Genomic DNA, 24,720 nt, shown 5'->3' on the forward strand with positions numbered 1-24,720 from the left:
AAAAAATTTGAATTTGGGTTTCTAAATGTGTCTTGAATATTGATGGTTTCATGACAGGCGGTGATTTACTGCACAAAAACAAAATTGTGGTCAGAACAAACCATGTCTATCCTCTGCACTATGATAAATTTGTATATTTAATGTAGTCTAGCTCATTTTCTTTTATTTTTGTAGTTTTGTTCATTGTTTTTGAGGATGAGGTCTTGTTATGCAACTTGTCCATGTTAACTAGCTAATTTGCTTTTTGTGCCAAAACACTGTGACGTTTGATTGAGCACAGCCTTCATATCAATAACAAAAGATGTGGAAAGCCTTTAAAAAGTTAAACCTGTTTAATTTACACAATTATGCATTTAGTTTTATTATATATTTTATGCATTTAGCATTGTATCTCCCCGTAGTCTGTGACTCTGCTATCTATGACTCTCATATTAGACCTGCAACCCATCTAAATCACAGAATCTGAGAATCTAAATCACATTGCAGCTTTAGCAGTCTGTCTCAGCACCTCTCTCCCACATCAGAGGACAGTTGCACACAAGAAGGTGGAGGATCAGATTGCCACCTGGTGGTTGTAGTGTATAAGTGCATATATTGAAACACTCCTCAGGGAGTGTGATTTGCCATTCAGATCAGACTCAATTCAGGGCTGATTAAAGTAGAAGTGTTTCAAGCGCACTGATCTCTGTATTATTAGGTGTGTCCATTTAAAAACATGTCTGGGCTGCTCTGCTCTGTGAAGCTGAAGTGTATAGCTAGATTTGCTTGCCTCACCTCAGGCTGTTAACTGTTATTGCTGGCGCCTTACAGAGTTAACCATGGGCAGATCCACCACTGAAAGCAGATTTGATTATGTGCGAGGAGTAAAAGCTGGCCAATGAAATTATGCAGGCAACTGAGTTATTAAACTTTGTTTTTAAGTGAAATTGCATGGTTGCATTTACATTTACAACAATGTACATGAGCAAGATTTGATTAGCAATTGTTTGTCTTATCACTTTGCCCAGGTTGTTTGGCAGTAAGGCCAGCAGTAAACCCAGTTCCCCTGGCACCCCTGACTCAAGTAAATGCCCATCAGCACTGGGCAGCCCTCATGGCACACTGGCGCGGCAGGCCAGCCTGGATTCACCCTCCTCAGGAACAGGTAGTCTTGGCAGCATGGGTGGGCAGAGCGGAGGCAGCAGCCCGCTATATGGCAAAACGCCCGATCTGTGTACTGACTCCCCGGCTTCTAGTCCGGCGTCAGGCCTCTCTCTGCCCTCTAACGCCCGGCCTTGGCCACCAAACCTCAGCAGTTCATCTGCGGGCAGTAAAGACACACTGAGCTGCCACAGTATGACCAGTTTACACACAAGCTCAGAGTCCATAGACCTGCTGCTCCCACACCACCATGGGCCAAAAGTCACCCGCACGGGCAGTGTCAAGTCCACCCTCTCTGAGGGGTAAGTGGAGTAGATCCAACAAATGGTATTCGTTGAATGACATAATATATTGCTTTATAAAAGGCATATTACATGTTAATGAAATAATGGAGCATTAGTTTGATGTTAAAATCTATTATTCATGATATGATCTTAGTCATTTAAACTGTCAAAGTGCCTGTTTGTCGTAGATAACACTCCTGTTTTTCTTCTGTTTTAATAGCATGCCTCTTGACAGAAACACTCTCCCCAAAAAGGGATTAAGGTACTAATATAACCCCTATCCATCAAATTGTCTTCATAAGTATGTTTTTATGTTCTCACCTCCATCATTAGTATTGGCTTTTAAACTTGTGTCACTTACCCACTACATGTGTTTATCTATGTATAAGTGGTGTTTGCTAACCCTGAATACTAGACTTTGGCACCTCAACCTGTACCAACTATCTCAAATCATGAGGCTTTTTGAAGGGACTTGTGCAATTACTTTTCAAAGTGAATAAACCTACATTGTTTTCACCTGGTGGATGGTAAAATAGGTGAAAAGAAATTAATTATATTATTCAGAAAGGACACATTAAATGAATAAAGTGCCAGTCAAGACATGTACAGTGTAACAAAAGATCTCTATTTCAAATTGAAATCAAATGCTGTTAATCATACTAATCAAAGAATTCTGAAAAAAAATGTTTCCACAAAAATACTATATTACTGTTTCCAAAAAATATTAAGCAGCACAACTGAAGACTTATTTAAAACTGTTAATAGCTGCTGAAAACTGACCATTTAAATTGAAAAAATATTTCAGTGTAGTACTGTTTTATACTGTATTCATGCTGAAAGAGACTTCATTTAAAAATATATAACAGAAGGCAGGACCTGAGTCATATCTATAGACTAGAATATCAAGAGACTTGGGGATGGCCTCTTTTGACCTGAGCCATTAATTCACTACCAAACAACCACTTAGAACACCTTAGTAACTGCATAGCAACATTCTGACAATGAACCACAAAGCTGGCAGTGTTGGCAAAATGTTTTGCATGCTGTATCCACAGTGACTTGTCAAACTGTGTGACTCACCAGTCTTCCATTTATTAATGCTTTTAGCAAGAGACAACCACAGAAACCACAGCAGGAAAACATCACAATGTTTTTAAGAAGCAATTAAGTATTCATAAAGATAAGCACAGCATTTAAATAAAATCAGACTATTGTGTTAAAACCACTATAAAAGCGTCATCAATCTGCAGTCATGATGAAAGATAAACTGCCTAAATGCTGCATGCGTGTGACCTTCTATTTGCAGGTAAATCACAATGTGAGCAAATCAGTTATAGTCTGTTAGGTCACAATATGGTATTTTAATACTAAAGACTCTGCTCAGGTCAGCAGTGATGTGTGTACTGAAGATGGTCCAGCCAGGAAGATCCACGTGATCTTCATTAGTTTTATGGAAACTGTCTTTCAAGCATGCTGATAAGACTGCCCACTGCCTTAAGCTATTACTGCAGAACAATGGATGTGAGACTGTGTGGGCAGTTATTATCATCAAGCTTTATTGCATAAATCATTTTTACACCCTATCACAGCCAGAGATTTAGTGCTTTCAGTTTTATAGACTCAATATTTGGAACAGAATGCATTTTCCGAAAAACACTTTGAAAAAGCATTTTGGGAAAATATTACCTCATGGAATGGCTAAAATAGTCTGTTTGCAACCAATAAGGTACCCTCCGTCCTCCAGACAGACGTCACATGAGGAAGGAAAGGAATGGTTGCGTTCTCACTCCACTGGAGGACTGCAGGACACAGGAAGTCCACTTTCACCACCGGGCACAACCAGTATCAACACTGGCAAATACCACTACTCAAACCTGCGTATGTTAACATCTATCATATCTGATTTATGCTTTTTAATGGTAGAACCCAAAGAAATATCTTGATTTCTCATTATTCCATGGACAAATAAATAATGTTTTTGTGACATCCTGACATTTGTGTTGCAGTGAGCCCCACCAGTATGTCGCAGTATAATCTTCCCAGCACCAGTATGAGCCGCTCCAACAGTATTCCAGCACAGGACTCGTTCGAGCTGTACGGGGAGGGACACAATTTGGGTGGCAGTGCCACCTCGCTGGAGGAACGGCCACGTGGGATGAGTCGGTCCGGCTCCTTCCGGGACAGCACAGATGAAGGTTAGCATTGCAGTTACTTCCTTTAGAAGAATGTATTTATCTGTACATGTACATCTATAACTTTTCTGTTTGTGCACCTGTGTGTTAGAAAACAGTAGTTTGTAGGTTTCCTGTAGCATTAAAGAAAGAAATATTTTTGCTCTCTTGTGTTGTTCTGTTCTGTCTGCAGTTCATGGTTCTTCTCTATCTTTGGTCTCGAGCACATCATCTTTGTATTCTGCGGTGAGTGACCTTACAGTGTTCTTACAAAAGGTTGTAATAAACAGACTGACTAAACTGTCAAATTTCAATTTTGCAAAAGAAATAGGAAGTCTTGGCTGTAGCTTTCTTTGAGATTGTATGTATCTGTGAAAAAGCATGTTTCCTCATGTTTCTTCATTTAAAAGTTGTACACATAAATAAATCAACAGTACTTTTCAAAAATATGATACAATAAAGGCACACCAGGGTAAAAGATCCATTTAATACTATTTTCCCCTAAACCACTAGATGGCAAAAAAAAAAGGTTTCTAAACATCCATGTTTCACTATGCATGCGGGCAGCAATGCAAAGTCAATTTTTGCATTAAATTAATCTAATATTGAATTTTTTTGTTAAAACAAATGATGATCATTCAAATTATTTTGAGACAAAAGCCTTCTGTTTCAATGAAGGTAATTAAATAAGCAGTTTTTCAAAACCAAAGAACATGTAAAATAATGGTATTTGGGGTAAAAAAAAAAATGCCTCTACTTTTGGGGCTAAGGGCAAGATAATTTATGAGATAATAGCTGGCTGATATTTTCGTTTGTTGACATGACATGATTAGATTAAAAAAGGTCAGTACTATTTATTAAGCCATTTATCCACTTAACAGATAATCACCATATTTATAATGTATTTTTTAAATGACCATATTTTATGGCAATGCATTTATTGAGAAAAAAAAATGCTACAAACCTATTTTTGCAATCATACACTATAAGAGTAGTGAAAAACCTGTTGTACCCTATAATGATAAAGACTGTTTGAGTGTATTGTTTCAGTGCAATTATGTATTTTAACTAATTTGTGCTTACATTTCATTCATTTATTTATATATATATATAATTTTCCATTTGCTAGGCTTCCTTTCAAAATATAATAGATAAACTTTACATTCCTTGCTTGAATCTTGCTTCCTATATTGAAAGTCATATTAGTTCATAGTAAATTCATCAATATTAACTGCTAGTATCTGAATAACAGTAGCCTCATACATGCTGTTTCCATTTGCCTGAGCTTGAAAAACTAATACATTTAAGGAGTCATTTATTTGAGAAGGTATGAAAGTTGAACACTTACTGTTACATCCACTATTCATCAAGGCTGTGAATAAAGACTTATGAAGAGATTTAGAGAGATGGCTCATGGTGGCTCAGTATTGTGACTTTGCCACTGTTTGAACACACATTTTCTCACTTTCAGGTGCTGGCATTTTTAGACAAGGTAATAATTTGTCATGCAGAAAATCTGCTTGTATTCACCTTCACATTTTTAATTACATGCAAACCCTAACAGTCTAACTTTTGGCTTCAAATCAGCTACTACTAACGGATAACCAAAAGTCTGATCATTGGTTATTTTGTATGGCTTTGTGACTTACCTTTAATTGTTTGGAAAGAGCTGGTGTGGATTTTGGCTTCTTAATTCTTTCTTCTTATTGGATCTATTAGGAAAGTGATTTTAAGGTTATGTGCGCAAAAAAAAGCTATTGGGATGTTGGTAATATTGTATTTGGGTCATTTTTCTTGTCCTTTAACTGTTGTTTTCTTCCACAGACGGAGGAGAAGGCCCACTCAGAGGTAATAATATCTTGTTTCCTAATTATATTTGTGATTTTGGTAGAATCAAATATGTAAAAGCAATAAAAGGTCAAACAGTGATGCACTTTCACAAAGTCCAACATCAGCTGGTTGACTGAATCGGACAAACAAACCAATATATTTAAGTGTTTTCAAAATTGAAAATGTAACCCTATGTTGCATTATTTTATGAGACACTCATACAGTCACACATATGGCACACATACAGTCATGGACAAACTTCTTTAACACTCACATCCATAATTTCCCGGGTTCACTTTGATTTGGACTCTTGTTCACTTGATCACTGATTTTCCTTTGATTTCACTTCCTTTTGTGTTTGTGTGCTATTACTGTTCTCTCTCCTGCTAACATTTGTCCAAGACTGCAGACTTTTGTATATGCTGTGTCATGTAATGCTTCACATGCAATGAACAGTAACTTTTCCCTATAAGTGCTAAAAACGAATGTATTCTTGTTTCATGGTTAAACCTGCATTTTTTACGAACATGCAACATAGAGTTAATTGTACTTTTCTTTTCTCAATCAAGGGCCAAACAGTCCAAAATACAACGGTAATTTCCCATTTTACATAAACTCTCTTCTAGTATAATACAAGAGAAAGCATTGGAAAATATTTCAAAGTCTTACATGCCAGAGTGCTTTCCAGAGGCCACTGATTGATATCAAGGTTCTTTTGTTACTGTTAAGCAAAGAAAATGAAAGCAGTTTATTCTCCATTGCTTGAGTGCACAGCTCATAGAGCGTTGTAATGAGAAACCATTTCTTTTCCTACAGCAAATCAGAAAACTGCGAAGAGAGCTGGACTCTTCTCAGGAGAAAGTGGCGACCCTGACCTCTCAGCTGGCGGCCAATGTAAGTTTGATGCAAAAAAAACTAAGAAAAGCAGTCAAAAGTCATCCAAATACCTTTCATCTAGTTTTTTATTTTTATTTAGAACACATAATACATGCCTGTGCTGTGGTAAATTTCAGCGTAATTCCAAGATCCTAGAAGATTTAATAATAATTACTTTGAAATAATAGATTTTAATATATCCAAAAATATATAAAAAAAAATATTGAAATAAATCACTTTCAGGTCCAAACCTCAAAAATTGCCTCAAAATTAGAAATGTACTATAATAAGAATAATAATAATGCATATTATGAAATAAGAGGTTAAAAAAAAATATATATATATATATATATAATATAATATAATACTAAAGGTTATAGCAGAATTTTTTTTTTTTCTAAATGCACTGCGGTGACTTTTAAAGATAAACTGTTCATAGTCTGTATGTTTGGGAATTTGAATTCTCAAACGTTTAATTTTTGACTAGTATTCTGAGAAGAAGTCCCTACATTGTCAAAGTAGGACACTGTGTTTCACAGCATCTTATTACATTTCTGTGTGAATGCATCGCAGGAAGAGAGCAAAGTTTGGACTGGGCTGTGCTCGATTCACTTTCCTGTCTCTGGAGTGATGAAGGCAGGTGTGATGCAGGGCTTTGCTCTCTGACAGTTTAGTGAGAAGTGTGACAGAGCATGAGACAGCAGCTGTCTCTCCACTCGACCTCCTCTGTGATTTGTGTTTGACAGGATTCGTGTATGGGAGAACGGCTCCGAACTACATCTATTCAAGTTGTACAATAGTTGAGTGGATTGAAATGTCTGCTCTCCAGCCAGATGTTTTTGAACTACTCAGTGTCAGAACAACTTTTGAAAGTTGGTGTTCAGTGTTCAGGGATTCAAAAGAGCATCTTTGTTTCTTTCTGTTGAATCCTGATGTTCCACAGCAAGATGGTGTATAAAATAAAATGATGAATGAACAACACAGAAACACATCATATGAAGATTATATTGCACTTTCTGAAAAAAAAAATGTTGTCACATTTGGACCCAAAAATTATTTGGACACTAACAACACAGTTAAAAATGCCTGATTGCCATTCCATTAGATATCAAACCAATATCAAACAATTTATTTTAAAATTAGCATAAGCACACTTTTTGAACTGTTTGAACTTGAGGGAATCCTCCACTAAAAGTCACCTACAAATTCAAAAGGTCCATAATTTGCTTTTAAGTGTATGTTAAGTGTCCAAGTTAGGGTATGAACTTTCAAAGTTTCTCTATTTCTTCCATCCACAACTTTGTGCCCACCCCTTGGATAATCCCTCAGTCTCATGCGCATTTGTGTCAGAGAGTCTGTGCAGTTCTATAGTGTTTTAGGGTGTGAGAGAGCTTAAGGATGGCTGTGGCTAACAGTGGTAGTGCTTTAGCCATTATCCATGCAAAGAGAGCCAAGATCAGTTTGTTCAGATGTCGTTACGGCTGCAAAACATCTGGATTTCATCACAACCACACCAGGTAGGATGATAACATGAGATGTGGCTTTATATATGTGGTTTTATGTTGCTGCGTCATATTCTTAATATGTGGCTTTCGTTTTTTGGTGAATATCATAGTTGAAAACAACTTTAATGTCAAAATGTCCACCTTGAGATTGTAGACAGGTGAGAGTTTGTTTAGTGGGATTCGTGCGTCAGGCACCTTTGTGTATGGATTTTGGAAATGCCGCTTGTTTCAGATGTGCTTGACTGGGCTGAGAGCATCAGTGTGGACAGATAGTTGAGGGAATATAAATGGATGGACAAACAGGTCAGGGCAGGGCACATCGTAAAAGTGTGTTTATAGAGGCGCTCTCCCATTAGAGTCACTCAAGCATTTGGCATTGTGCCTCTCAGTGTTCGCTTGCCTTCACTTCCTGGCAGGCATTTTAAATAGTATATACCAAGAACCTTTTGAATAAAGCTCTGCCTACTGCTAAAAATATAATAAAACACGGTGATATTTAATTTAAATATTAGACTTTTATTTTACAACTGTTTAGAACTTTTATTTAAATTGTGTTGTACTTTGTACCTTTGATTATTGTGTCATTTTTATAGTATAGTAGTAGATATAACAAGAAATAATCAAGAGAAGAAGGACAAAATATGTTCAAACATGCATTTACCATGTTTGTTTTATTTTGTTTTATTGCTAGTTTTACACCTAGCAATAAACGTATGCATTGTTAACAAAATCAGTTTTGTTTTGTTTTGTTTTGTTTTGTTTTGTTTTGTTTTGTTTTGTTTTGTTTTGTTTTGTTTTGTTTTGTTTTATTGCTAGTTTTACGCCTAGCAATAAACGTATGCATTGTTAACAAAATCAGTTTTGTTTTGTTTTGTTTTGTTTTGTTTTTTGTTTTGTTTTGTTTTGTTTTGTTTTGTTTTGGTTTGCTTTGCTTTGCTTTGATTTGAATTTAAGAACACTGTGAGTCAAAGGTCAGATGATAGCCAGATAGTCAGATTATGTTTTTGAAGTATTAAATCTAAGATTGTTACATTTCGTTGTGTGAATATTCGTATGTTCTCCTTTACATTCACTGACATCAGAAGTCTTTTCAGTGTAGCTGAGGTCAGGGTTAGAGATGTCTCCTCCACCAAAACCCTGGGGCCTTATGTTCAGACAAGCCTTAGACATCGTGGATCCTTTGAACTCCATCTCAGTAGCTTAAATCTGAAACATGCTTCAAAGCCCTTGGCGGCTGTTGAGTAGTTCACAGCACTATTCAGCTTGCCGGTGCAGTATAGATCTGAATTACCCAGGCGGAACTCTCTGGAGGCTCAGACTAGGTGGATACAAAGATATATAATACTTTTTTGTGCTCAGATGCCCAGAGTGTGCTTTAAGTTTTTATACACGGAAGGATAAACTTAATAGACCTGTGAATCTATAATGTGGGTCTCACCATGTACTTGTTTTACACCCACTGCATTCACACTACTGGCGTCATCACAGTTTGTATAGCTGAAAGGAAAGCAGGCAATGTGAGTTGATTTCTATGTTTGGAATGGAATACAAGCATACTGCTCAGTATAAACTGTATACTGCATACTATTTAAAAAATATATATTATGTTGGAAATGGAATGCATTATCTGGTGATCAATATTTTAAACTGCAGCAGGAAATGTATGTCATTTAAATCAGCAAATAATGATGATTTTAACTTTTTTAAATTCTTTTTTGTATAGAAATGTCTTAATTATTGTCAGTTCTGTCAAATAACCAGTCAAGAAGGAGATCAAGTTTTTAAATGTAAAATTTGACTTCTAGTTTAAACATAACGAACGTATGCATTGTTAACAAAATCAGTTTTGTTTTGTTTTGTTTTGTTTTGTTTTGTTTTGGTTTGCTTTGCTTTGCTTTGATTTGAATTTAAGAACACTGTGAGTCAAAGGTCAGATGATAGCCAGATAGTCAGATTATGTTTTTGAAGTATTAAATCTAAGATTGTTACATTTCGTTGTGTGAATATTCGTATGTTCTCCTTTACATTCACTGACATCAGAAGTCTTTTCAGTGTAGCTGAGGTCAGGGTTAGAGATGTCTCCTCCACCAAAACCCTGGGGCCTTATGTTCAGACAAGCCTTAGACATCGTGGATCCTTTGAACTCCATCTCAGTAGCTTAAATCTGAAACATGCTTCAAAGCCCTTGGCGGCTGTTGAGTAGTTTGTTTTGTTTTGTTTTGTTTTGGTTTGCTTTGCTTTGCTTTGCTTTGCTTTGCTTTGATTTGAATTTAAGAACACTGTGAGTCAAAGGTCAGATGATAGCCAGATAGTCAGATTATGTTTTTGAAGTATTAAATCTAAGATTGTTACATTTCGTTGTGTGAATATTCGTATGTTCTCCTTTACATTCACTGACATCAGAAGTCTTTTCAGTGTAGCTGAGGTCAGGGTTAGAGATGTCTCCTCCACCAAAACCCTGGGGCCTTATGTTCAGACAAGCCTTAGACATCGTGGATCCTTTGAACTCCATCTCAGTAGCTTAAATCTGAAACATGCTTCAAAGCCCTTGGCGGCTGTTGAGTAGTTCACAGCACTATTCAGCTTGCCGGTGCAGTATAGATCTGAATTACCCAGGCGGAACTCTCTGGAGGCTCAGACTAGGTGGATACAAAGATATATAATACTTTTTTGTGCTCAGATGCCCAGAGTGTGCTTTAAGTTTTTATACACGGAAGGATAAACTTAATAGACCTGTGAATCTATAATGTGGGTCTCACCGTGTACTTGTTTTACACCCACTGCATTCACACTACTGGCGTCATCACAGTTTGTATAGCTGAAAGGAAAGCAGGCAATGTGAGTTGATTTCTATGTTTGGAATGGAATACAAGCATACTGCTCAGTATAAACTGTATACTGCATACTATTTAAAAAATATATATTATGTTGGAAATGGAATGCATTATCTGGTGATCAATATTTTAAACTGCAGCAGGAAATGTATGTCATTTAAATCAGCAAATAATGATGATTTTAACTTTTTTAAATTCTTTTTTGTATAGAAATGTCTTAATTATTGTCAGTTCTGTCAAATAACCAGTCAAGAAGGAGATCAAGTTTTTAAATGTAAAATTTGACTTCTAGTTTAAACATAACGCTGGAAATGAAATATCAAGTCAAGAGTATATAGAAGGTCAACCAGATACCCTATGCAAACATACAATTTCAAACTCTTAAAGGTTTAGGATCAGTGAGATATATTACAATTGATGCTTTAAAGTGTTAATTAAAGCAAGGATGTATTACATTTAAATGTATAATATTACAAAAGATTTAAATAAATGCTGTTTTGAACTTTATATTCATTAAAGAATCCACAAAAAAAAAATGAATCACAGTTTCCACAAAAATATTAAGCCGCACAACTGTTTTCAACATTGATAATAATCAGAAATGTTTAAGCACCAAATCAGCATATTAGAATGATTTTTGAAAGGACCATGTGACACTGAATGCTAAAGTAATGACTGCAGAAAATTCAGATTTGCCATCGCAGGAATAAATGACATTTTAAAATGTATTGCAAAAGAAAACAGTTATTTTAAACTGTAATGATTTTTCACAGTATTTTTTGTTTAAAATAAATGCAGCATTTCTGAGCATGAGAGAATTCTTTCAAAATCTTTAAAAAAAATCTTACCAAACTCCAAACTTTTGAATGGTAGTTGTACACACTATCAACACAACAATTATTTCTCCATATAACTACCTCTAGATATTCAGTGACTCAACTTTGATAACCTTGAACCTAGTTGCAAGTTTCACTTTGCAACAGTTTGACCCAGAATTCTGTCTGGATTACCCTGTGGATTTGGTGAAGTCTTATGAGAAACTTGTGTTAAATTCTGTGTGTGTGTGTGTGTGTGTGTGTGCGTGTTTTGACAGGCACACCTGGTGGCGGCGTTTGAGAAAAGTCTGACAAACATGACCTGTCGACTGCAGAGTCTAACCATGACAGCGGAGCAAAAGGTAGGAATGGTCCTACACACACAAATAACTAAAACATTTAAATGTTTTTTAGTGTTCAGCACATACAGTATTCTACCAATCAGATGATATTACGTTTTTTTTGGACAAGTCCAAGCAGTTCTTCCAACCACCCATCAACAAAACCATCTAGTCATCATGTAAATGTAACCTTCAGGTTAAAATGTGAAACTGCTCCCATAATTTGCACAAAGCACCCTCATCGACTTAATGAGTTCCTGCCGCTGTTAATCCCTCTAGAATAAACCATCAGAGATTACAGAGGGACGTCTTTTGTCAAGGCGGCCCGACTTTCAATTAAAGCAGAAACCCTATCGCAAGCTCTAAAATCCTGAGCTCTGCATATACAGAGACCGTGTGGCGGTGAAATAGGATGGTTGGGGGCCTACAACACATGGTCAGTTCCTCAGATCAGCGGGGCGCTTATCTCCACATGTGCTTTTTTTGGCAGAAAACATCTGATAGAGGAATAAGACAGCTGGTATGGTACGAGGGGGAGTGTACGTTTTGTATACAAAAGAGTTTGTGTAGGGTCAAAAACTGCAAGTGCCATGTGGCTCACTTCATCTCTAGTGATTCTGAAGTAAAGCTGATGTGATATTTTAATTAGAAATGTTTGCTAGCATCAGAAATATTATTGTGCATACTTAGAGTTTGGGATTTGAACAAACCACTTACCGTAAGTGTTCAAGTTTGGTGCACAACTCGCCTTGCACCATTTGAGTAACATACATTAATCATAATCATGTGGCTTGATGGGGTGAGGCGTGCTTTTTCTTTTCTAAGCAATTAAGGGAAGTGGTTTGTGTTTATTTTCAGAGTAACTGCGTTTGTGTGATTGTGTTGTAGGAGTCCGAGCTTGCAGAGTTAAGAGAGACCATCGAGGCATTGAAAACTCAGAACACAGATGCTCAGACGGCCATTCAAGTTGCCCTCAACGGCCCTGATCACGTTCATAAAGGTGCTGCTTGTGTACATCAAAATTTGTCTTTCTGTTTTACAATTATTAAATGAATATTTTGGATTCACTACAATTTAAGGTGCGGTCACATTTACTGCTGTTCAGTTGAATTTTCACAGACAAAGTCCAGTCATTTCATGTGGATCTTCCCACGCAGATTTTGCAGGGGGTTCAAGTTGGTCACACAAATTTTCTGTATCTACCAACAGAAAGCTGCTCGGCTTGAAAGTGACTTGTGATAGTGTTAGCTATGCTTCATACATCACTACACTATTGAATAGATAATGGACCTTTATTACCCACGAAATTTCTTCAATCTGACCACACCAGTCAGCAACACTTGTGGTATAATATCAATGACCACTAAAATGAATTTAATTTTTTAACGTGATGTAAAATTAACATTGTCTGTGTAAAGGTATAAGCCATTTTTCTTTGTTTCCATGACAAAGTAACACATAAAGCCCTGTAAAATAACTGTAAAATAGACAATTTAAACTTCACAGCTTATATAATACAATAATACAAGTTTTAGCAGAAGAATAAATCTACAGTAAGTGCTTTTGTAAAATTGTAAGCTTCCGTTTTCTGCTCTTAAAATCGACCATATTCACTTCCATTGTAAGTGCCTCACTGTAATTCACAAATATGTTTGTTATGCATTGACCGTTGTGTGTGTGTGTTTGTGTGTGTAGCAGACCTGAGGATCCATCGACAGCACTCGTCAGAAAGCATGTCCAGTATTAACAGTGCAGCCAGCCACTCCAGTATGGGTAGCGCTAAAGATGCAGACGACAAGAAGAAAAAGAAGAAAAGCTGGGTGAGTCACTTCACAAAGCTTCATCATCACACCACAAGGCTCATCCACGGTTAGAATGATGACTACAACTGTGATGAAAGCACAGAATAAAAAAAAAAAAAAGATTTTGATGAACTTAAGTGGCCCTCAAAATTATGTGGACACATAAGCGAGACTATATATATATATATATATTAAAATATATTAACGTCACTATAACAAAATATATAAATATATAACAAATTTTGCTAGAACTTTACTCAAAACTAAATTTCCAGCATCATTTTTGCAATGAACTGGTGTCAAGGTTATTTTAGTGACCTTAAGGTTTTATAAGCAGAAATTTTCCATAAATTCATTTTGAACAGATATTTAATGATTTATAATATAATATAATATAAATATAATTTATTATACAAATCTAAAATAAAAATGTTTAATGAAAAATTTCTCTCTTTTTTTAGAGAGAAAAAGAGTTGTTTTACATAAAGATGTGATTTTTTTATCTGTAAAATAATCACTATTTTTTAATATACTTATTATGTAATCATTCATATATTTTGTTATTATGTCATGATGTTCATGCATTTTTAAGTGTGCCTTAAGTGTCCAAATACTTTTTTGGGCAAATACTCCATAAATGACCATCACAGTTATAATGTTGCGACCTATGTCTATATATTAACACATTTGAGGTATTTAGCAACTGTTTTTGAAATCTTGACTAACATTGAGGAAACAAAAGAGTAGAAAAATGTGTCTTTATCACATATTTTAAGGCTTTTCTCAAATTCTTTTACTATCAAGTGATGTTAATTCAGTCATCATTCTAGTAGTGGCATCTGCTCTCTCAGTTTCGACTTTGGGAACATTAAGTGCATGTAGCACGTACATTTCTGTCATTTCACCCCCTTCCGGCTGTCTCTCCCTCTTTCACACTCTCTCTCACACTTTCTCTGTCTCTCACTTTCTCACCACACCACCAGGGCAAGGATAAAGGACACAAGGTGACTATTACACATCCTCAGACTCTCCTGCATGCCCTTATGGAGGATCCGACATGCTCATCCCACTTTTTTTCCCGTCACCGGCCCTTCAAAACCCTAAACTTCCTCACCCTTTGGTGCTTACCCTTTAGAAAACCAATCTTTATATCTTCTTTTGAGGAATGCACAAATTAAGAACATCTTTTCGCTCAAGTTGCAGTCATTACTGGTGATATATTTACGTATTTACTCCTAGTCAGCTGTTCTAGTTCGCAGTTATTTTACAGATTTATTATCTCCTAACGCTAGCGGGCTGTTGTTTCTTCTCATTTAGGGTGTGCATTAAGTCAAGAGCACTTGAGGTAAACAGCTGTTTGAAAAATAACATTGGCATTGTGTGCAGCAGTTATGGCTACTTTTCCTCAAGCTGCCCTGGACTCTTGTAATGAGAGCAGAGCTCAAACTGAGCTCATAAATACAAATCACCTCTTTATTTATGCGTCCATTAATTATTCATCTGCATAATTGAGGCAGTGTGGTCTCTAGAGTCAAACTGTCTGGAAATGCTGCTTAAAGGTGAAAGACAGTGAGAAAGCAAACTAAAAAGAAAGTGAGTGCGACAAAGGTTGTGAAACAATATATTCATAGCAGGGCTTAACAATAAGGATACATTGTGAGAGAGTTATCTTATGAAAAATCATTTAATATAGATATATGGAAATGTTTAATGAAAAATATATCTTTTTTCAGACATATAAAAAATACTAAAATCTAGATTACTAAAAATAAAATGTAATGCAGTCTAGTCTTGCGTTGTAATTTTACATTGTTTACATTTCTTGTGTATACTACATATATTAATTAAAATATATGATAAATATATTATTATATTAAATGTTATGCATGTATGCACACATTTTATTGTATTAAAAAAACAGAAAAAAGTTGAATGAATATTATATATTTGTGTTCTAACACATAGAAATACTTTGCTGATATTGCAGTATACCTAATTGTCATTACATCTTACATTCCCTCATAATTAGTTTTTTAAAATATATAATATATTATAGTTTTAATTAAACATATTAATAAATATTTAATATGTAATATATGTTATTTGTGTGTATATGAACAAAAGAAGAAAATGCTTAATTACAAACACGTAAAAATACATAGAAAACTAGCTGAGCAAGTACAGTCAGAGCTACTGGCCTGACCAGGTCAGAAAAAAAATCCTTATTGTTGAGCGCACTGATCTCAAATGATGTAGGGGACATAGGCTTCCTGTGGAATGCTGTTATGTGGAATTATCTAGTTCCATACTGACAGGCACAGCCTCCATGAATCATTCAGAGCTAATCAAATGAACAATGAATAAATGATGCCGCTGTGTCTGAATATTCTGGTCCAGCGGTGCACGTTTCAGTCAATGGTAACAGTAAGTGTGTTTTGTCCATAGGTGGCTGATTCCATCCCCGCCCAGGTCAGTGTTTCCTCGTCCCGCATCACTGCGGCCGATTGCCTCTGATAACCTTACCCCCTTAACTGCCCCCACCCCCCCAAATCCTAAGCGTTTCCATAGAAACGTTTGCATGCCACCAGCATCCCCAGTCCCACTGACTGCCAGTATGTTTCTGCTGCTTAATTAGTTCTGCTCAGACAATTATACAAGCAAGCCATTATCTACCCTCCCAAAATGTTACAATCAACCATATTTTTAACCTTTATCTTAAGCTTACCAAAAATCACCCATGTGATGTCTTTATCTATATAGTAACACTTTATAAAACTTTCACTATTTAATGCAATATTTTTTGTATTTTTTATTCTGAATTGTATTGATTCTGTATATATATATAATTTGAATACAAAGGGGAAAAAAGGAAAAGACTTAAGGAATATTTCGGGCTACATAAAGCTACTGTGCCATGTATTTGGTTGCCGCAGAAGATAATTTATCCTGAAAAGTTTGTAAAAAATAAAAACTATGTTGACAGAAATGCCCTTACAATGGAAATCTTGTTGTATGTTGTATAGACTTTCATTGTAAGTGCATTTCTGTACACACATTTTTTTCATTGGCTACGTTTACATGCAACCAAATAATCCATTTGTAATCGGATTGACGGCTCAATCGGACTGAAAAAACTTCATGTAAACACCTTAATCGATCCGATTGAGCTCGATCGGAATGAAATTTCGACCGGATTGAAGGGGGTGGTTTATTCCTTTTCTAATACGATTGAGAGTGCATGTAAACTCTCGATCGGATTGAACCCCGAAACTGCAAGGACTGCACGTGTGCAATGACGCAGAAATAGCGTAATGACGTATGACGCGCGGAACGAGCGGTTCTTCCTTTTGAATAAAGTGTTGTATAAATGCATGTCCTGTCATTATAAAACTCTCCTTTCACTCGGCAACTGTGAAGTGGAGCAGGACAACCTCCCACCAGTCCTTGTTTTGGATTCTCATCAACAGGCAACCCATTTTGGGTGCAGGGAGGGGCATTTTTACTGTGTGATAAATATGAGCAGCACGGCACAGCTGTTTATATGTATATTTATCCATAAATTAATAAATATTAATTCTGCTGTTAAAAACAAATAAATAAACCGTGTAGGAGAGTGGTTATTATGTGCAAACAGTGAGAAACTCTATATTTGGGCAGTGTGCGCATGTCAAAAAAAGCTTGTGACATATAAACACGCACACAAGTGATCAACCCGATCACTTTCTTTAGCGTTCATGTAAACACTACATTCAGATTAATCAATCGGAATGAATTCAGTCTGATTGAACCAAAAATTGTGCATGTAAACGTAGCCAATGATTTAACCTTGTTGTTTCCTTGTATGGTAAATTATTTTCTGTGGTAATTGACAGCATGCGAGTGAGCCAGATTATTCCTTTAATAATATTACTGAAATTTGTTATAAACTGTTATTGGAATATCCAGAGTTAGTACAGATACATAATTCTCCCAAGCTAGGAATCTTATTAATCCATTTCTTCTGCCTGACCACAGAATGTTTTGAAATGATTGTTGTCTGGCTATATTAATTATATTGATTTGTGTTGTTTACTTACAGTTGCGGAGCTCCTTTAAGCAGGCCTTCAGCAAGAAAAAGACTAACAAGCCCCAATCATCTCATGATGAGATTGAAGAGATGACTGACTCCTCCCTCCCTTCTTCACCCAAACTACAACACACCAACAGACAGACCAGCCCCACCCAACCACTGCGCTCATCACCTTCCACCACAGAGTGAGTACAGACACACATATATACAGTATTTGACACCTCTATGAAATGAGGGACATGCATAAACATTTGCATATTAGTTATCTTTTTTATATATACTTTGGTTTTATTTCAATCACAAACCTCACTTGCACATAAAGAACCACAACACATCCAATAAAGAAATCATTTTTTTTTTCATCAGTAACTTCCACTTACTGTATTGTATAGTGATTCTATTGCATGTTTTGTTGAGATTCTTTTTTTGCTTGCTTTCATTTTTTGATAATCATCTTTATATTTCATCCTTTCCCTTAATCATATCTGTATTCTGTCCCTGTTCCTCAATGTCATGTGTCTTTAGAAAGTGTTTTTGCGATAGCAAGTCCTCCTCCATTTGGATGCCAAAGAAAAAGTCAAACGGTCATGTGGTCTACAAGCACAGATCTCGGTAACAGGCACAGTGTGGCATGCTGGGAAGGGTTGAGAGTGTGCAGTGACTAAAATCACCAAAGCTAGTTAACAAAAGATATCCCTTCCCTTCCCTTCACTTTTCACTTGAGCATTTTATGACACACACTAATTGTAATGGGAGATGAACTAAATAATGGAAACTTTTATTAAAAACATTTTTGTAAAAACTAAATAAATATAGTCAAATAGTCAAACCCATGTGTAATATTTTAGAAATAAAATCAGAGATTGCCGGAGTTTGAAGACTTAATACATTATTTATTTATTTATTTATATATGTTGCTTTAACTTCTTAATTTGCCTGTGCTTAATACTGGACAACATGAAGGATTGCCACTTCCTGTTTGTGTTGGTCATGTGCGTGATCTCTAAAGCTGGATTCCATTCAACTCAAAATATTGGAATTTCCTACCTGGAAAAGCCTGATAGAATGTTACTAAAAGTCTGGATTCCAAACATGCAGAAATTCACAACTCTGATTCCATCAAGGTGTGACGATGTATGATGTCAGTCGAACATGCTGGCACCCAAAGAGATTTACAAAGATAATGCTAAAAAATGTACTTTGAAGCATTTTCTTTCTTATAAATCATCTTTCAAACATAGAACCATATTTCAGAGATATCAAGAACAAATATCTATGTCCAACTTTGAATGGAAGGCAGCAAACACCCCTCACAAATTAAAAACACAAGAGTGTGAATATGTGTGCATCAAAATGTGTGTGTATGTAAATATTCTGACCACGTCTAATTCTCCAAGAGTTTGTTGTGAATTAAACCCGCCTGTGTTTTGTAGCTCTCTTGGATGTGTAACAGGGTTGTGACGCCCTCCTCCCTGTACGTTGTGTGTTTGTGCAGATTGTGTGAATGTACAGAGGCCGAGGCAGAGGTTATCCTCCAGCTGAAGAACGAGCTGAGAGAGAAGGAGCTGAAGCTGACTGATATCAGACTGGAGGCGTTAAGCTCCGCCCACCACCTTGACCAGATACGAGAAGCCATGAACCGCATGCAGGTACGTGCACACACACACACACACGCATACATGCTGACTCACTCCAGAGTGCTGCAACATTATATCAATGCCTTGTGAATTCTTATACAGTGTATTTGTGCAATGCAGTGATCTATGAAAATCTGAGTAAGATTTTGTAATGTTTTTAAAAGAAGTCGCTCATGCTTATCAAGGATTTATTTGTTCAAATAAAAAGTCAAATAAAAACAGTAATATTGTGAAATATTAAAACATTTCCATTTCCATTTCTTTAACAAAAATCTTACTGACCCCACGCTTTTGAACAGTAGTGTATATAATAAAACATAATAATAATAATATTTGTCTTTTAATATTATGGAAAAGTACACTATTAGGATCCACACAGAACACTCATAGCAGAGATCATTAAGAAGTTTGTGGAGTCCCATATACTTTTTGAAAGAGCCAGTGAGAGTTGATTTGTTTAAGGAACTGTTTGCTAGCAAACACTTTAAAGTCTGTAACAGAGTGATTGAATGACTAAGATCAGAGAAATTGTTGATAAAAGGGATAAATTGCTCTAATTCCAAGATAAAACACCCAGACGGAGTTGTTCATACTCTTGAAGTATCTGTCTGAGCTTCTCCTTAGCATCGGTTTGCAGAGCCTGGCACGCAAGACTAATCTAAAGATGAAAGAAATCTTTAAACTAACTTCTCCCAGTCTTTAAAAGCCTTAGAAGCCGTTTAGAAACCTCGACAACAGCCAGCAAGTCTTAATCCACTTAGTATGTCACAGAAGCGCATTTCACTCAAGTTTGTGGGAAAGTTACTTTTTTACTTTTCCCTTCTTAACCTTACCAAATGTGGATTTGTGAAGTTTAGTCACAATATTGTGTGTGAATTGCATATGTGTTTCTGTTCAGTTAGGGAAATGTACATACATTTGTCAAAACTATCACTGTAGTGTTGACATTACCTGTTTTTTTTTTACATGCAGAATGAAATTGAGCTGCTGAAGGCAGAGAACGACAGACTGAAGTCCAGCGGCAACACCACACCTGCTGCCACACCTGCTAAAACAGCCCGTCCCCCTTCAGAAACCTCCAGCACGTCCTCCTCATCCTCACGGCAATCTCTGGGGCTGTCGCTGAACAACCTCAACATCACAGACACCATTATGTCAGGTCAGACTTTGCTTCATGATTTGAATGTGGAGCTATTTGGGTCTAACAATGTTTATGCGCCATCGAAATGTCGCTCTAGCCTCGTTTTGGATGATTCTGTAAAGCCTTTGGATGTTCTTCAGATGTTATTCTGTTATGGAAGTAGCTAGAATGCCAGTATGATGGCATTTTCTAATAGCAACAATTACATTAGCTTTATACTTAGCCTGGTCAAATATAACAGTATATACATTATGCAACATGGATATTTACAGTATACGAGCTAATATACCTCATATAATGCAACAAAAGTACAATATAACAGGTTTCAGATTGACACTAATCTTAATTATTAGTGGTGGATGATAAAATCGTTGACAAAATCCAAAAGGGTTACATTAATGGAGCCATATCTAGGAATCAAAATATCATAAAGACTTAGGGATGGACTCTTTGCTCTTTGGCTAGTAAGCAACCACCTTTCAACCTTCAAAAACATCCTATAACCGCATAGCAATGCTTTAAAAAAACACTCAGAACACCTTAGAAACCACATAGCAATGGCCTCGCAACCATCCGCCACTCCCTAGCATCAAGGCAGTGACTTTTTATATGGGCAAGTACAACTCATATTTCAAAAACTGGTGTAAAAGCCAGTGAGAAAAAAGTTTTTTATGACTCAACATTTTGGCGATGCATGATAAACAGTGCTGCATTAGTGTTTTCTTGTGAGACATGATTCTATTTGGCATATAAGGTCACAATTAAAAGCATTGCAAGCAAACTTCATACATATAATCTTCTCGTTGTAGCTGTCCATGTAGATGTTTTTTTTCGAACTGACGAGTCCGTTTTCCACCAGTGTGCAGTGTAGATTTGCATATGGCTGTATTATTGATGATTCTAGTGTGGCGATGATGAAAACTCTGGCATGTGGAAGACCATTTCACAGCTGTGCAGGAAGAGAATGAACGCAGCGAAGAGTGAAATGGCCTCTTTTCTTTAAGGGAGGATTTGAACGCCGGGCCTATGGCCACGTCTCGGGACGGGTTGGCGAAGACTCGTCTGCGCTCCGGCTAATTAAAAGTAGTGACTTTTGTGCTCTCTCATGACTTTGGGCTGCTTAATTGATGGAGAGATGTGTGGAGGAGCACTAGAGCGTGTGGTGGAAGGACGTTATCACCACTCTGCAGAACAGCGTGCCAGACGAATACAAAGCACCTCCCTCCCGCTCATTCACCAAGCTCTTCGTACTCGGCCCATCAAAGCCGCACTCCTCCACTAACAGCCTTCTTCCTGCATTCAAAGCTCTGTTAAAACCAAACAGCTCAGCCCCACAGAAAGCAAAGCTTAAAGCAGTTGGCGTTTAACTACAGTCAAAGCTGAACATTAGTGTCATCGCTTACCGAATTTGTCAGCGCTGAAAAGGTTCTGCTCCCCCACAGTTAATGACTCATTTGGCGATAAGTCTTTTGAGTTGTTCAGGCGTTGATATTTTTGTCACGAAGTGAGTTTGAAGTTTGCGTTTGTGTGCACAGATATTCTGCTCGATGATGGCTATGAGGGCAATCTACGCAAAGAGGGCAGGAGTGTCCGTATAGTGGTCACCATCAACAGCGACTCCAACAAAACCAAGGTATAAAGAGTCTTTTGAATTCCATCAGCTGTTTTGAAATGAAACTACTAGTAAACAATACCTTACAAGCATCATTTCCTCTGTATCCTCTCATCATCTTAGGCTAGGCAGAAGAAGGAGTATCTGATTGGCTCCATTGGCGTCAGCGGCAAGACTAAGTGGGATGTGTTGGACGGTGTAATACGACGCTTGTTTAAGGTGCCAGTTCAGCTTCTTGCAAAATTAGATGCACGTTTCAGGTGCCATATTTCAGGTCTAACAGATTCATTTTGCTTGCATTTAGGAGTATGTGTTCCGAGTGGACCCATTGACCAGTTTGGGCCTGAATTCGGATAGTATAGTGTGCTACAGGATGGGGGATGTGGTCCGATCTCATGCCTCTGAGGTTCCTGAACTGTTGCCATGTGGATATCTGGTGGGCGACAACAACGTCATCAGAGTCAGTCTCAAAGGTGAGGAAGCTCAGAAGGTTCTTGTAGGGTCCATAAAAGAGGTCAAATGTGCTGCGAAGATTTGAAAATGTCTTTTTGTTTATGTAGGTGTGAAGGAGGGTAGCATTGATGACTTGGTGTTTGACACACTGATTCCTAAACCCATCATTCAACGCTACTTAAACCTGCTGATGGAGCACCATAGAATTATCTTGTCTGGTCCCAGCGGAACGGGTAAATCCTTCCTAGCCACTAAACTAGCTTACTACATCATCTCCAAGACTGGTCAAGTGGTGACCGACACTAACCTGGCTAGGTTCAATGTGGACCAGAAATCCAGCAAGGTACATATTTCCAGTCTGGGAAGGGGTCTAAATAAATCATTTTAAGGTGTGCTGCAAGTGGAAACAAATGAAATTGCAAAAATAAGGGTTTTAATGAAGGTTTTCCCTATCTGCTATTGGTTGGACCAACATATAATTCCACCTCAAACTCACACCATCCATCAATGTTGCTGATATATTAGTTATATAATAGAAATGAAGTAGGTCTTCAGTAGATGCGTAACACTTCATGTGCTTTGTGTTTGCGATGAGCAGGATCTTCGGCAGTACCTCTCAAGCCTGGCCGAGCAGTGCAACACCGAGGAGTGTGAGATCGAGCTGCCCTCTGTAGTTATTCTGGATAACCTCCATCATATTGGCTCCCTTAGTGACATCTTTAATGGATTCCTCAACTGCAAATATCACAAATGGTGATTATTCCTATTATCCCAAATTTGAGAACTTTTTTATTTTGCTTAATTAGGCAATCAGGTACGAGAGACCTGCTATATTGTGCACACACAATACCATTCAAAAATCTGTGGTCATTTTTTTTTTTTACATGTTTTTCAAGAAGACCTTTATAATGTTTCTTTTTCAAATAAATGCTGTTCTTTTGAAATGTTCATCAAAGAATCCTGAAAAAATGTAGCATGGTTTCCACAAAAATAGAAAGCAGTACAACTGTTTGCAACATTGATAATTATATTAAATGTTTCTTGAGCACCAAATTAACATATTCATATTAGCATATAGCAAGACTGGAGTAATGGCTGCTAGAAATTCAGCTTTATTATAAATTATCAATAATATTACTGTATTTTTGATCAAATAAACACAGTCTTGGTAAACACAGACTCCTTTTTGGATTTGTTGGTAATTGGTTATAGACAACAGCTACTACCTTATAATAATAAAATGGACATACATTTTTCACACAATTTATTTAAAATGAAAAGATTATGTTAATAGTTTTAGCTTAATATTTTTTTATATACGAGTATTGCTTTGCATCATGTCCAGCCAGCATCCAATACTGGAACCACAGTATGTCACCCATTTTTGTGGATTTTCCTTGTCTATCAAACTGATCAAATATTCATAAATTACATCTAATTATGTGCAACTGTCCCTTCCACAGCCCGTACGTCATAGGAACTATGAACCAGGGTGTTTCCTCATCTCCAAACTTGGAGTTGCATCATAACTTCAGGTACTTTGTTCAGATATTTGACATGTCAATGTAGCACATGGTTGTGAACAAGACAAACAGCATCTGATGATTGTTAATTACAGCCTCTCGCCACATGGGGGCCATAAGTGATCATATTTTACATTTGTCACTTACACGCATACATACACGTACAGTACAAAAACAAACGCACACTGATCTTTCCAGTCATGTTCTTCAGTGTAATATCAGACCATCATCCCCTCAGGTGGGTGCTGTGTGCCAATCACACTGAGCCAGTGAAGGGCTTCCTGGGCCGATTCCTGAGAAGAAAGCTGATTGAAACTGAGATTGATAAAAACATGCGCAGTAACGACCTCATCAAAATCATCGACTGGATCCCTAAAACCTGGCAACACCTCAATTCCTTCCTAGAGGCTCACAGCTCCTCAGACGTCACTATCGGTAATACACACAACACACAAGCCACATTTGATATGGTTATTCTGCACAGAACAGAGGTGAGATATTTATTCCTGTCACTTCTAGGTCCTCGACTGTTCTTGTCCTGTCCGATGGATGCAGACGGTTCACGTGTGTGGTTTACCGACCTGTGGAACTATTCTTTAGTGCCATATCTGCTGGAAGCAGTACGAGAAGGACTGCAGGTATACATGCAATCACACACAATCATGTATTATGTTTTTTTTTTTCTCA

The 24,720-nt window shown here is 37.0% G+C and overlaps 1 protein-coding gene across 1 annotated transcript in view; it reads left to right on the forward strand.

Moving 5' to 3' along the window:
* Nucleotides 1-24,720, forward strand: part of LOC107734454 (neuron navigator 3-like) — a gene marked incomplete at its 5' end in the record, with an annotated part of 75,796 nt that overhangs the window by 46,431 nt on the left and 4,645 nt on the right. Inside the window, 25 exons of the mRNA XM_016546426.1 lie at nt 1,008-1,442; nt 1,645-1,686; nt 3,151-3,302; nt 3,431-3,619; nt 3,789-3,841; nt 5,067-5,087; nt 5,420-5,443; nt 5,995-6,018; nt 6,242-6,319; nt 11,734-11,817; nt 12,685-12,796; nt 13,492-13,616; nt 14,582-14,602; nt 16,044-16,067; nt 17,677-17,852; nt 19,163-19,316; nt 20,277-20,463; nt 21,981-22,078; nt 22,181-22,276; nt 22,362-22,530; nt 22,618-22,853; nt 23,109-23,263; nt 23,974-24,045; nt 24,272-24,468; nt 24,553-24,671. Coding sequence (XP_016401912.1) covers nt 1,008-1,442; nt 1,645-1,686; nt 3,151-3,302; nt 3,431-3,619; nt 3,789-3,841; nt 5,067-5,087; nt 5,420-5,443; nt 5,995-6,018; nt 6,242-6,319; nt 11,734-11,817; nt 12,685-12,796; nt 13,492-13,616; nt 14,582-14,602; nt 16,044-16,067; nt 17,677-17,852; nt 19,163-19,316; nt 20,277-20,463; nt 21,981-22,078; nt 22,181-22,276; nt 22,362-22,530; nt 22,618-22,853; nt 23,109-23,263; nt 23,974-24,045; nt 24,272-24,468; nt 24,553-24,671 — 3,043 coding nt within the window. The remainder of the gene's footprint in view (nt 1-1,007; nt 1,443-1,644; nt 1,687-3,150; nt 3,303-3,430; nt 3,620-3,788; nt 3,842-5,066; nt 5,088-5,419; nt 5,444-5,994; nt 6,019-6,241; nt 6,320-11,733; nt 11,818-12,684; nt 12,797-13,491; nt 13,617-14,581; nt 14,603-16,043; nt 16,068-17,676; nt 17,853-19,162; nt 19,317-20,276; nt 20,464-21,980; nt 22,079-22,180; nt 22,277-22,361; nt 22,531-22,617; nt 22,854-23,108; nt 23,264-23,973; nt 24,046-24,271; nt 24,469-24,552; nt 24,672-24,720) is intronic.

This window comes from Sinocyclocheilus rhinocerous, unplaced genomic scaffold (assembly GCF_001515625.1).
Source record: "Sinocyclocheilus rhinocerous isolate Xijiao unplaced genomic scaffold, SAMN03320098_v1.1 scaffold5484, whole genome shotgun sequence".
Classification (NCBI taxonomy): domain Eukaryota; kingdom Metazoa; phylum Chordata; class Actinopteri; order Cypriniformes; family Cyprinidae; genus Sinocyclocheilus; species Sinocyclocheilus rhinocerous.